This window comes from Microcaecilia unicolor, chromosome 2 (genome assembly GCF_901765095.1).
Source record: "Microcaecilia unicolor chromosome 2, aMicUni1.1, whole genome shotgun sequence".
NCBI classification, from domain to species: domain Eukaryota; kingdom Metazoa; phylum Chordata; class Amphibia; order Gymnophiona; family Siphonopidae; genus Microcaecilia; species Microcaecilia unicolor.
Window position 1 is genome coordinate 174,948,737 of NC_044032.1, and position 13,279 is coordinate 174,962,015.

At 44.4% G+C, this 13,279-nt stretch overlaps 1 protein-coding gene across 3 annotated transcripts in view; it reads right to left on the reverse strand.

Moving 5' to 3' along the window:
• SEMA6A (semaphorin 6A) overlaps nt 1-13,279 on the reverse strand; it is a 259,483-nt gene that overhangs the window by 107,434 nt on the left and 138,770 nt on the right. For all 3 annotated transcript variants that reach the window (XM_030193516.1, XM_030193515.1, XM_030193513.1), the window contains exon 3: nt 8,231-8,348. In XM_030193516.1, coding sequence (XP_030049376.1) covers nt 8,231-8,348 — 118 coding nt within the window. The remainder of the gene's footprint in view (nt 1-8,230; nt 8,349-13,279) is intronic.

A 13,279-nucleotide genomic window follows, 5' to 3' on the forward strand; every position in this document is an offset into this window, starting at 1 on the left:
TGAGCTGCAGTGGAGCTTTTCAGGGACTTTGACAACATCAGAAATGAAGAACAAGGACAGTGCCGGGCAGACTTCTACGGTCTGTGCCCTGAAAACGGCAAGGTTAAATCAAGCACAGGTATACATATGAAATATCACATCATACCATATATAATGAGTTTATCTTGTTGGGCAAAATGGATGGACTGTACAGGTCTTTATCTGCCATCATCTACTATGTTACCATGTTACTATGAGTTAGTGGTAAAATTAACCCATCTTAACGATAAACGATATTATGATAACCACACCCCTTAGACTATAATCCAGTGTGTACCAATCTATTATATAAAAAAGGCTTACCACAATTCATCCATCCTAAATACCAGACAATGAAACCAATACTAGAAATAGACAAAATGAACTTTCAATACTTGACTACTTCACCTGCTCTGTCAATTACTGAACTTTAACGCAATACCACTTGATTTCTTATCCTGGAAAAGAATCTTTAACACTTGACTGCTTAATTTACTTTGTCATGTACGAACTTTACTACAATACCACTCTGTATTTCTTGATCCGGAATTGGCAGTCGCCATTACGGTACAATGTAAGCCACATTGAGCCTGCAAATAGGTGGGAAAATGTGAGATACAAATGCAACAAATAAATAAATAAATAAACCCATCTTAACGGTAGCCCATATTATGATAACCACACCCCTTAGACTGTAATCCAGTGTGTACCAATCTATTTGTGGCTGTGACTTCATGATCACAGACAAAAAAAAAAAGTGCCCCCACCCCTGAGATGCAGAACAATGACGAATGTATAGGAAGCCCACTCAGGCTACGACCCCAAATGTGACTTTTCTGACTTTATTTGGGGTTCCAACCTACAATTTGGGAAGCTGTGCTGTAATTACTCCAAGGACAGAGAAGTATCTAGTGTACCTGAATCTAACTCACCTTGAGCTACTACTGAAAAAGCAGTGAGGTAAATCCAAATAAATTTGCAACTTCTACCAAATAAGAAGCATGACATATGAAATCAGTACCACACAGTAATAAAACCTCACTTCTAGGCCAAGCCCTTACTGCTAGTACTTTCATTGCATCAAAAGATCTTCCTTCTGGGGCCCATAGGATCTAATACTACAGGCAACTTATCAAGGTGTGCCTGGAAATTGCTTTAATCAAGCCTTAGGCACCCAATACAATTTCCTCTCTACGTGTGCAACACAACACCATAATGTCTCGGTCTGCTTCTGGTTTTGAAAAGAAAATCTTGGTAATTAAAACTTAGCTGGAGGGAAGAGAGCTCGAAAGCCCTGCAGACTCTGTTCTCATCCTTGTAAATGCTGAGGAAAATATCAGGTCCCTTGTCTACTGCATTTTGGGCTTATGGAAGAGGAATGGAGAGGGCCATCACGTATGAAACACCCACATAAACCATCTTCCAAAACTCAGTACGAGGGGACAGAGGAAAGTGGTGATGGCTGAAAGGATGATTTGTCCTCTTATTTTCTAGTCGGTAAAGTAATCCTTCCATATCCTTGTTTATTTCAAATGTACTGGTGGGGCTAGGGATGGTCGGATCATTACAGAAATACCAGCACCTGTGAGTTTGACCTGGAAGATCACATTGTTTCTTTAATTTTTCATCGTCTTGCTTTCTCCTGCAAACTACTCTCCACTACGCAAGCAGCAGAAGCGAATAATCTGAATTGTAAATCAGCAGTTGAATGATAAACATTGGCAACCCCTCAAAAAGTGCTAAGATTGCCTCCTTCTGGCATCGTTCTTTATGTTAATTAGGATTTTTTTTTAAACAAAAGGATTTAAAAATAAAAACATGATTTTGGAGAGGCCTCTGCCGCAGAGCTCTGCGCACCATCCACTGCTATTTTATTTTAGCAATCTGCATTTCTTCAGCTCACCTCCCCCCTGCAAGTAAATCCGGGGAGCACTCATAATCCTGTTGATGGATTTCTGTAAACATTGAGCTGATTCCAGGATCACCCTGAACCTATTCTACACATGCAATGCATAAAGCCAGGCCAAGATATTTTCACTGTGGTTCTCTCTACCCTCCTTGCACCCTCCCCCCTCTCAAAAAAAAGGAAATTACTGAAAAATATGAGCTTCTGCCCTGTAACTCTGGACAGACAATAAGTGACTGTCTTTGTTGCAGCCCCTGCCTTCCCCTCCCTCCCTCTTCTGCTCTGCGTGTCCAGTTTCCCTTCAATTGGCTTATTCTAATACAAACTGGCTTAATCTGAGGGCTTCCGCTTTCCCACCTCCAGTCAACCACAATGGGGTTTTGTTGCCATGGCACAAGGTCAAGGAGGAAGAGAATTTCAATACTGGCATAGGCTGCGTTTCAGCCTGCCCACCCAGCAGAGGGGCTGGAATGGTGAGACTGTACACTGGGAGAAAGAGGCACCTTGTGCCAGGGCAATTTGGGGGAACAGTCCTCTATATGCCACATGGGTGACTGAGCAGGTGAAAGAAAGCATAAAGAACCACCCCATTTTCTCCGGCAAAACAAACAGTGTAATGAGTTAATGAGGGGCAAGGGAAAGGGGGGAGGGGGGAGAGAAGGACTGGTTCATTTTCAAATGCTATTAACGTACAGATGGTCCTGCGCCAATCAAGAGCTGTCATGATTCCTTAGACAGGAAAAAGTCATAGTTCTCTCCAAGTTTACTATGCAAGCTCAAGTCCTTAGGGTAATTCTGTCTGCTTTCTGTCAGCTGTATGACTTGTAATGGGTTGACCATGTCATGCTGTCAATGAAGAGGTTACGTTGGCTCCCTGTTAGATTTAGAATTAAATGTAAATTCCTGGTACTGGTTTTCAAAGTGTTATCTGGAATATTTTTCTCAGGTTTTCTGTCTGTGTGTTCCATCTCGTACATTAAGATCAGGAGGTAAAATACAGCTTGTGGCTGGAACCTTACTTTTCAAGGGTGTATTATGATGTGACCAGAGACGCAGTCTTTTCAATTGTTGGGCCTTCTTTATGGAACAAATTACCTGAACCTTTGAGATTGGTTACTGATTTGTCACGCTTTAGGAAGCGACTGAAAGCATAATTATTTCATCAGGCATTTGTGCCCTGAGTTGTGCAAGGCAGTTCCTCCGATTTGGTTGAGCAAGCTGTTTGTTTTATGCAATGTCTGTTTTGCATTTATGCATGTTTTAATTGTAACCTGACTAGTTAGTAGGTGAGCTAGAAATATATAAATAAAATAAATAACATCTACAGTAAATGTCTTGTTGCCTTTTTCTGTTTCTGCAAGGAATTATCAGTCTCTTTTAAAATTTGCATTAAAGATTGAGGTTCTTTTACAAACCAGCAGTAGAAAGTGGCCTTACTGTGCTCTTATGCAGGTCTTCCCCATACTAAGGCCATTTCTACAGCAGCCAGAAAATGACTGATTTTCCATTTTCCAAATTAATGGTTGTGCGCTAACGTTGCACAGAAATGCCCACTCTCCGCCCCAGACATGCTCCTTCGGCCGAAAAATAACAAAATATTTTTTAGCATATGGGTAGCGCTTGCACTTTGAAAACTTACTATGGGACGCCTCAGCATGCCCCATGGTAAGCCTTTTTAAGCTGTGGTAAATATGCGTTAGTGCTTACGCTGGACCCTTAAATAAAGCAGTGCATATACTGGGGTGAATTCTATATATGGCACCGAAAAATTGTCATTGAAAAAAGTGCTACTTTATAAGCCACGTTTAAAGTTAGGCATGGTTTATAGAATAGCGCTTATGCCCAGGAATCGTGCCGAACTTTAGGCGTGGCCATTTGCACTAACTGTTAAAAATCCAATTGTTGGTGCTAATTAGCTCATTATTGAATTAAATTGTGCAAGCAAATTGGGCGCGCACACAAATTTGCGTACACAATTTTTGGCAACTTTTATAGAATTAGGGGGCCTGCGGGGCCCTTTTACTAAAGGGCATTAGAATCTGGGCTTAGCATGTCTTAACGCTGGACTTTCCCACACACTAAGCCCAGATTCAATGCGGCAGTATTTAGAGCTTTTTTATTTTATTTATTTTGCAGGCCCCAGGCTAATATTTTCCGTTAGCATGTGGGACTTGCAAAAAATTAATATGGCAGCACTTACCCCAGGATTTTATATAGCACGTCTAGCATTCCGTGCCGAAATCCAAGCATATTCTATAACAATGTGCTTAACTTAATTGGCTTAACAAGCTAATCAGCATTGTTAACAGCACTTAACAAGCAATAATGAGCACTAATTAGCAATAATTAGTATTTATGTGCACAATTCCCTAAGCGTATTCAATAACGCAATGCACCTAAATTTTAATGCGTGCAGGCAAAAAAGGGTGTAGTTATAGGTAAGGAAATGGGCATTTCGTGGGCGTTCCAAAATGTATGCGCGTTGTTATAAAATATGGCCCAATGCGCCTAAATCTACGCGCCAGGATTTACACCACATTTTGTGCAAATGGATGTACGTAGGTTTAGGTGCTAGGATATCAACTAAGCATATTCTATATACCGCACCTAAATCTAGGCGCTGCTTATAGAATACGCCTAGGTGGAAATGTTTTCCTTGTGGATTTTTTAAGCGCCATATATAGAATCTGGACCTTAGCCCCTCCTATTTAGGAGGTATTAAATGCTCTTGTATTAACTCAACATTACACCAAAACAGTGAAGATTCAACAATGTTCTTTTTTTGAGGGAGGAAAGGGATCTCATCATACTGTGGCAACTGGAACACACATTTCTTAGAAGCCAACAGTGAAAAAGTAATCACTGATCCCCAAAACCTCCCAATGGGGGGTTTAAAAATATTGTTTTGAGGTTTTTCAAAAAAATATTTGGCCGTTCTCATACTGGTAATATCCCGCAGCTTTCTTCACCGCCTCTCCTTCTGTGTCATTCTGTATATTTGTCTTGTTCCCTCCCCTCTCACTGTGTTCAGTGGGTGACATGAGTATCTTTCCATTTCTGTGCATGCCTGACCCGAATGGGGGCCAGGAAGCTTCAACATAGTCAGCAACGAAAGAAGTCATATGGCACAGATAGAATAAAGCAGCTCAGAAAAAAGGATGAAGCAAAGAGAAGGGCCCAACTGAAAACAGTCAGCAGCTGGCAAGACAGAAATTGGAAATGATCAAGGGTAGGGCAGGGGGAGGGAAGGCAAAGGTAAACACTACTGTTTATATTAATTGCTATATAAGTGTAGCTAACCACAGACACCCAAAAAGTACATATGGGAATTGCACCAGGTGACTTCAGCAATCTAGTCTTCTTGCCATCTCAGTGATCACGCATTTAAAAGAGCACCCAAGTGCTTTTATCGACTTACCACAAACAACTTGGTGTGTTTTATTTCTTTTAGTATTTCCTTCTCACTTCTTCCAGCTGGCCTATGAAGCTTTTTAAACAAGGCAAGTAGATAAAAAGTGAAAGTCCTGTGCTACAAGGAATCAAGCATAGTTGTAGGACTGGCCTGGTACATATACAGTGGGGGAAATAAGTATTTGATCCCTTGCTGATTTTGTAAGTTTGCCCACTGACAAAGACATGAGCAGCCCATAATTGAAGGGTAGGTTATTGGTAACAGTGAGAGATAGCACATCACAAATTAAATCCGGAAAATCACATTGTGGAAAGTATATGAATTTATTTGCATTCTGCAGAGGGAAATAAGTATTTAATCCCTCTGGCAAACAAGACCTAATACTTGGTGGCAAAACCCTTGTTGGCAAGCACAGCGGTCAGACGTCTTCTGTAGTTGATGATGAGGTTTGCACACATGTCAGGAGGAATTTTGGTCCACTCCTCTTTGCAGATCATCTCTAAATCATTAAGAGTTCTGGGCTGTCGCTTGGCAACTCGCAGCTTCAGCTCCCTCCATAAGTTTTCAATGGGATTAAGGTCTGGTGACTGGCTAGGCCACTCCATGACCCTAATGTGCTTCTTCCTGAGCCACTCCTTTGTTGCCTTGGCTGTATGTTTTGGGTCATTGTCATGCTGGAAGACCCAGCCACGACCCATTTTTAAGGCCCTGGCGGAGGGAAGGAGGTTGTCACTCAGAATTGTACGGTACATGGCCCCATCCATTCTCCCATTGATGCGGTGAAGTAGTCCTGTGCCCTTAGCAGAGAAACACCCCCAAAACATAACATTTCCACCTCCATGCTTGACAGTGGGGACGGTGTTCTTTGAGTCATAGGCAGCATTTCTCTTCCTCCAAACACGGCGAGTTGAGTTCATGCCAAAGAGCTCAATTTTTGTCTCATCTGACCACAGCACCTTCTCCCAATCACTCTCGGCATCATCCAGGTGTTCACTGGCAAACTTCAGACGGGCCGTCACATGTGCCTTCCGGAGCAGGGGGACCTTGCGGGCACTGCAGGATTGCAATCCGTTATGTCGTAATGTGTTACCAATGGTTTTCGTGGTGACAGTGGTCCCAGCTGCCTTGAGATCATTGACAAGTTCCCCCCTTGTAGTTGTAGGCTGATTTCTAACCTTCCTCATGATCAAGGATACCCCACGAGGTGAGATTTTGCGTGGAGCCCCAGATCTTTGTCGATTGACAGTCATTTTGTACTTCTTCCATTTTCTTACTATGGCACCAACAGTTGTCTCCTTCTCGCCCAGCGTCTTACTGATGGTTTTGTAGCCCATTCCAGCCTTGTGCAGGTGTATGATCTTGTCCCTGACATCCTTAGACAGCTCCTTGCTCTTGGCCATTTTGTAGAGGTTAGAGTCTGACTGATTCACTGAGTCTGTGGACAGGTGTCTTTCATACAGGTGACCATTGCCGACAGCTGTCTGTCATGCAGGTAACGAGTTGATTTGGAGCATCTACCTGGTCTGTAGGGGCCAGATCTCTTACTGGTTGGTGGGGGATCAAATACTTATTTCCCTCTGCAGAATGCAAATAAATTCATATACTTTCCACAATGTGATTTTCCGGATTTAATTTGTGATGTGCTATCTCTCACTGTTACCAATAACCTACCCTTCAATTATGGGCTGCTCATGTCTTTGTCAGTGGGCAAACTTACAAAATCAGCAAGGGATCAAATACTTATTTCCCCCACTGTACATAAGAACATAAGAGTAGCCACACTAGGTCAGACCAGTGGTCCATCTAGCGCAGTATCCTGTTTTCCAAACAGTGGCCAAGCCAGGTCACAAGTACCTGGCAGAAACCCAAATTGTGGCAACAATCTATACTACAAATCCCAGGGCAAGCAGTTGCTTCCCATGTCTGCCTGAATAGTAGACTATGGACTTTTACTCCAGGAATTTGTCCAAACCTTTTTTAAACCCAGATATGCTAACCGCTGTTACCACATCCTCCGGGAAAGAGTTCCAGAGCTTAACTATTCGTTGAGTGAAAAAATATTTCCTCCTATTTGTTTTAAAAGTATTTCCATGGAATATGAGGGGCAGTGCAGTAGAGGACCAGAGTCTGTAGCCCAGGCCAGCATTCTGCTTCCTGTGCTGGCCAGGGCTGGTGGTACTATTGAGGTAATATTCATAGCACTCAACAGGAAGACAGCCCAGTCGTTGTATGGTGGCACCTATCACTGAGACTCATGGACCATGTTACTGTTGGAAATTGTGGCCCCTATCCAAAGATTACAGTTACAATGGTGTGACTAGGCAGGAAGGGAATGGATATAGAAAACAGGGGGGGGGGGGGGGGGCAAGGGTTGCTATTCAGCGTTTTGCTCACCACTGTTGGGGTTCTGCCCGGAAATTCAATACTAGGCCATGTCCAGGCTCCTGCACTGAATTTCCAGGTTTATGGTGCCGGTGAAACCATAGCCAGTTCAGTGCGATATTTAGTTTTTAACCAGCTATGGTGAACCGCATAAAGATAGGACTGACTTTGATGTGGTTCTATTTATGCAGTTACCTTGGCCAGATAAGTGCTGAATATTGGCACTTAACCAGCCAAGTGCTGACTCCAACCCTGGAACATCCCCAAAATAGCCGGTTTTGAGTTGGGCACTTTGAGCGCTGCTGAAAATGAGTGGCTAACCCTGAACAAGCAATTTAATCAACCAAGAGCCATTTCCGGCCAGTTAAATCGCTTTGAATATCCACCTCCCAGTTGATTGTATATGAAGGCTTATGGCACTGTAGGCCCCAACAGGCTTGTTCTGAATGAACTTGAAGTTCAAAGCAGAAGCAAAAGAAAAAAAATAATAGCTGAGTGAAAACGGGACTCACCTAGCAGCAATGTAGAGGGTTCTGTTCATGATCAAGATCAGCTGGATGTCCAGTTTGTGTCGTTGTGTGGTGTTCCGTCCTGGCTTGTGCCCCACAAATACCGGATACTGTTTTGTATCTGTAAGAAGGAAAAGAGAAGAGAGAGAGGGAAGGACGTTATAGACTGCAGACTTACTCCTTTATCTAATTTATTTAGCTGACGAGCAAGCCACTATTCTTTTCTGCCCTCAGTGACATACAGTATCTACTTTTTTCAGCTTAGTTGAGTCCTGAGAACTGAAACTCCAGCATGGGTGGGGAGAAGGTGGGAGGGGTGAGTGCACTGCAGCACCCATCACAGCAGTCAGTCAGGTCCACTGCAGGGACTTCTAGCAACCATTTTCCTCGATTCTACCCAGTGATATGTCATCCTTGTAACAAAAGGTCAGTTTGAATTTCATCCATTAGTTATTAATGGCAGTTCAGCTTTTCCTAGGTCTTATTTTCCTTCATCAATACAGTAGCCTGCAGTACGGTGGTGCTGGGGCTTCTTTTCACAAGATCGAACCACTTCTTCTACTTGTGATTTTGAGAACGGCTTCATATAAATTGATACCTTGCACAGTATGACCTTTCACAGAGTGAGTTGTGTGTGGTAGAAAGTCTTCTAAAACAGCAAGGGTCTCCTTTTCAAAGCACTTAGACTTACAAAGTTTCATAGGTTACTATGAAAATACGTTTTGAAAATACGCTTTTCCAGTGCTCTGTTGGGTTCCAGGTCTCCCAGCCACACAAGGGTGTTAAAATGACAACAGTGTACAAGACATGGGATTTCATTTTAATTACGATCTTGCAGCCAGGTCAGATTTTCTTCGGTTTTTCCCATTGCCCAATGGTGATGCCTAAGCTTCTGTTTTGTTAATTTTTCTCTTCTGATGAAACATCTAATGTAATGGTTTATTTAAGGTAACTGAAGTGTGTTCCTTTTCCTGGCTCCTCATTACCAATTTTTACTGACACATTTTCATTCCTGCTCGCTGATATTGTAATCACTTTACACTTCTCCATCACAGTCCTACGCTCAGGTTAATGGTGTCAGAAGGAATGTTTTGAGGACTCAATTCAGCAAAATCATGCACAGGAGAAAAACGGGACCATCCCTTCCCCAACAATATTAATTTCCAAGTGGGAATTGATGGTAAATGACTTGTAAAACATTTAACAAGCTGGGCCGTAGCATTCCATACACTGAAAACCAGAGCTTTCAGGGAAGCAGTACGGTGAAGAAACCCCTTTATATAAGCGACTGACTTTAGTTCAAGCACCCATCCTTTCATGTCTAGTAGAAAAAATGAGTTCTTGAAGCTGTGTGGTAAAGATGGACTTTTGGTATAAAGCTATTTTCCCAGTAAGATAATCCGTCATTCAGCATATAAGGAGGAGCTAGTCAAAATTGGAATCATAGGCACAGCGATGGCTTTTAGCATCTTCTATACTGAGATCCAAAATAAGGAACTAGGGATGTTTTTAGTGGGCCTTATAAAATTTAGTGCTTACTAAATTAATTTAACGTGCACTAGCCTACAAATTAATAGGCCTTGTCAGGTTGGGGTCAATATTAAGGGGACCTTTTACTAAGCCGTGTAGGCGCCTAAGCGTATCCAACACATGTCAATTTCAAGTTACTGCCCAGCTACTGCGTGGCCCTTGCGGTAATTTCATTTTTGACATGTGTCTGCTAGGTGCGTGGGAAAATATTTCTATTTTCTGGTGCGCGGGCTGTAATCGGGCGGTAATCGTCATTCTACGCGTGTAGACCATTACCGCCCGGTTACCGCATAAAAACTTACTGCTAGGTCAATGGCTGGCGGTAAGGTCTCAGACCCAAAATGGATGTGCGGCAATTTTCATTTTGCTGCACATCTATTTTCGGCAAAAATTTTAAAAAAGGGCATTTTTTACAGGTGCGCTGAAAAATGATTCTGTGCACGCCGAAAACACACGTCTACACTACCGCAGGTCATTTCTCAGCATGCCTTTGTAAAAGGGCCCCAAAGAGTGATTTAAACGACCAGAAAGAGCTCCTGTCCGTTTAAATCACTTGTCTGGGGCTAACCAGGCATATTCAGTGGTACTTAACTGGATAGTGCTGCTGAAAATACCCGTTAGGGCTAGATTCTATATATAGCACCTGAGAAATCAGCACTGAAAAAATGTCCACCTAGGCATATTCTATAAACTTCGCCTACATCTAGGTGCAGTTTATAGCAGGGGCGTAGCTATGTGGGGCCACGGGGGCCTGGGCCCCCATAGATTTGGCCCTGCACCCCCCTGCAGATGACCCTCTCGACCCCCCCCCCCCGCCGCCAACCCGCTATCAACGCCTGCTACCTTTGCTGGCGGGGGACCCCAACCCCCGCCAGCCGAGGTCCTCTTCTTCCTTCGTTCTGTTTCTGAGTCTGGCGTCCTGCAGGAAGAGGGTTGGCAGCGGGAGGGGGGTTGAGAGGGTCATCGGCGGGGGGGGGGTCAAAGTTGTTGTTGGTGGTGGTGGTGGCGGCGGCGGGGGGGGGGTCGGCAATGGTGGGGGGGTGGCGGCTCCAGGGGGGAGGGCTAAAATGTGCCTCCTCACCTCGGGCTCTGGACCCCCCTCCTGCCGAAGTCTGGCTACGCCCCTGGTTTATAGAATACGCTTAGCGGCCATGCCTGCATCTATCTCTAGGCGTGTCCATTTATTCCAAGTAAAACTTGGTGGAAATACCAGCACCTAAGATAGGCGTGTAACAGGTGTATTCTATAACCCTGCGCATAATTTTTTAGAACACCCATGACCCACCCATTCTACACCCATGGGCACATCCCCTGTTTGGCAACACGCATTAGAATTTACGAGTGCCACTTTATAGAATACACTTTGCCTCTAATTAATGCCAATTAGTGTCATTAATTGATTGTTAAGTGGCAATTATCGGCGCTGATTGGCTCGTTAAGGTAATCAAACTGTGCATGCAAATCCAGAAAATGACCGGATCTGCGCACACAGTTTCGGTCACACTATACAGAATCTGGAGGTTAGCACCCGAGCTGGAACTGGCTACTTTGTGGGCGTTCTGGGGCACAGTCAGGACTTTACTAGCTAAGATAATCATATAAATAAGACTACAAAAACACAATCCTATCTTTATGTAATTCATCTTAGCTGGATAAGTGTTGAATATTGCACTTAACTAGCTATCAGGCTTATTTTCGAAAGAGAAGGGCGCCTATCTTTCGACACAAATCGGGAGATGGGCGTCCTTCTCACAGGGTCGCCCAAATCGGCATAATTGAAAGCCAATTTTGGGCGTCCTCAACTGATTTCCAACTCGGGAATGACCAAAGTTCATGGGGGCGTGTAGGAAGCATAGCAAAGGTGGGACTGTGGCATGCATAATACATTGCCGTCCTCGGCCAATAATGGAAAAAAAAAGGGCGTCCCTGACGAACACTTGGGCGACTTTACTTGGTCCATTTTTTTTAATGACTAAGCAAAAAAATGTGCCCTAAATGAGCAGATGACCGCCAGAGGGAATCGGGGATGACCTCCCCTTACTCCCCCAGTGGTCACTAACCCCCTCCCACCCTAAAAAATAAAAATTTAAATATTTTTTCCAGCCTCTATGCCAGCCTTAAATATCATACCCAGCTCCATGACAGCAGTATGCAGGTCCCTGGAGCGGTTTTAGTGGGTACTGAGGTGCACTTCAGGCAGGCGGACCCAGGCCCATCCCCCCCTACCTGTCACACTTCTGGAGGAAACAGCGAGCCCTCCAAAACCCACCAGAAACACACTGTACCCACATCTAGGTGCCCCCCTTCATCCCTAAGGGCTATGGTAGTGGTGTACAGTTGTGGGGAGTGGATTTTTTTGGGGGGGTTGGAGGGCTCAGCACACAAGGTAAGGGAGCTATGCACCTGGGAACTTTTTCTGAAGTCCACTGCAGTGCCCCCTAGGGTGCCCAGTTGGTGTCCTGGCATGTGAGGGGGACCAGCATGTGAGGGGGACCAGTGCACTACGAATGCAGGCTCCTCCCATGACCAAATGGCTTGGATTTGGTCATTTCTGAGATGGGCGTCCTTGGTTTCCATTATTGCCAAAAATCAGGGACGACCATCGCTAAGGACGACAATCTCTAAGGTTCTGTTCTTGGTCCCCTCCTCTTTTCTATCTACACTTCTTCCCTTGGTTCATTAATCTCATCCCATGGCTTTTCCTACCACCTCTATGCTGATGACTCCCAAATCTACCTTTCTACCCCTGATATCTCACCTTGCATCCAAACCAAAGTTTCAGCGTGCTTGTCTGACATTGCTGCCTGGATGTCTCAACGCCACCTGAAATTAAATATGACCAAAACCGAGCTTCTCATTTTCCCCCCCAAACCCACCTCCCCGCTCCCCCCATTTTCTATTTCTGTTGATGGCTCTCTCATTCTCCCTGTCTCCTCAGCTCGAAACCTTGGGGTCATCTTTGACTCTTCTCTCTCCTTCTCTGCTCATATCCAGCAGACCGCCAAGACCTGTCGTTTCTTTCTTTACAACATCCGTAAAATCCGCCCCTTTCTTTCCGAGCACTCTACCAAAACCCTCATCCACACCCTTGTCACCTCTCGTTTAGACTACTGCAATCTGCTTCTTGCTGGCCTCCCACTTAGTCACCTCTCCCCTCTCCAGTCAGTTCAAAACTCTGCTGCCCGTCTCATCTTCCGCCAGGGTCGCTTTACTCATACTACCCCTCTCCTCAAGACCCTTCACTGGCTCCCTATCCGTTTTCGCATCCTGTTCAAACTTCTTCTACTAACCTATAAATGTACTCACTCTGCTGCTCCCCAGTATCTCTCCACACTCGTCCTTCCCTACACCCCTTCCCGTGCACTCCGCTCCATGGATAAATCCTTCTTATCTGTTCCCTTCTCCACTACTGCCAACTCCAGACTTCGCGCCTTCTGTCTCGCTGCACCCTACGCCTGGAATAAACTTCCTGAGCCCCTACGTCTTGCCCCATCCTTGGCCACCTTTAAATCTAGACTGAAA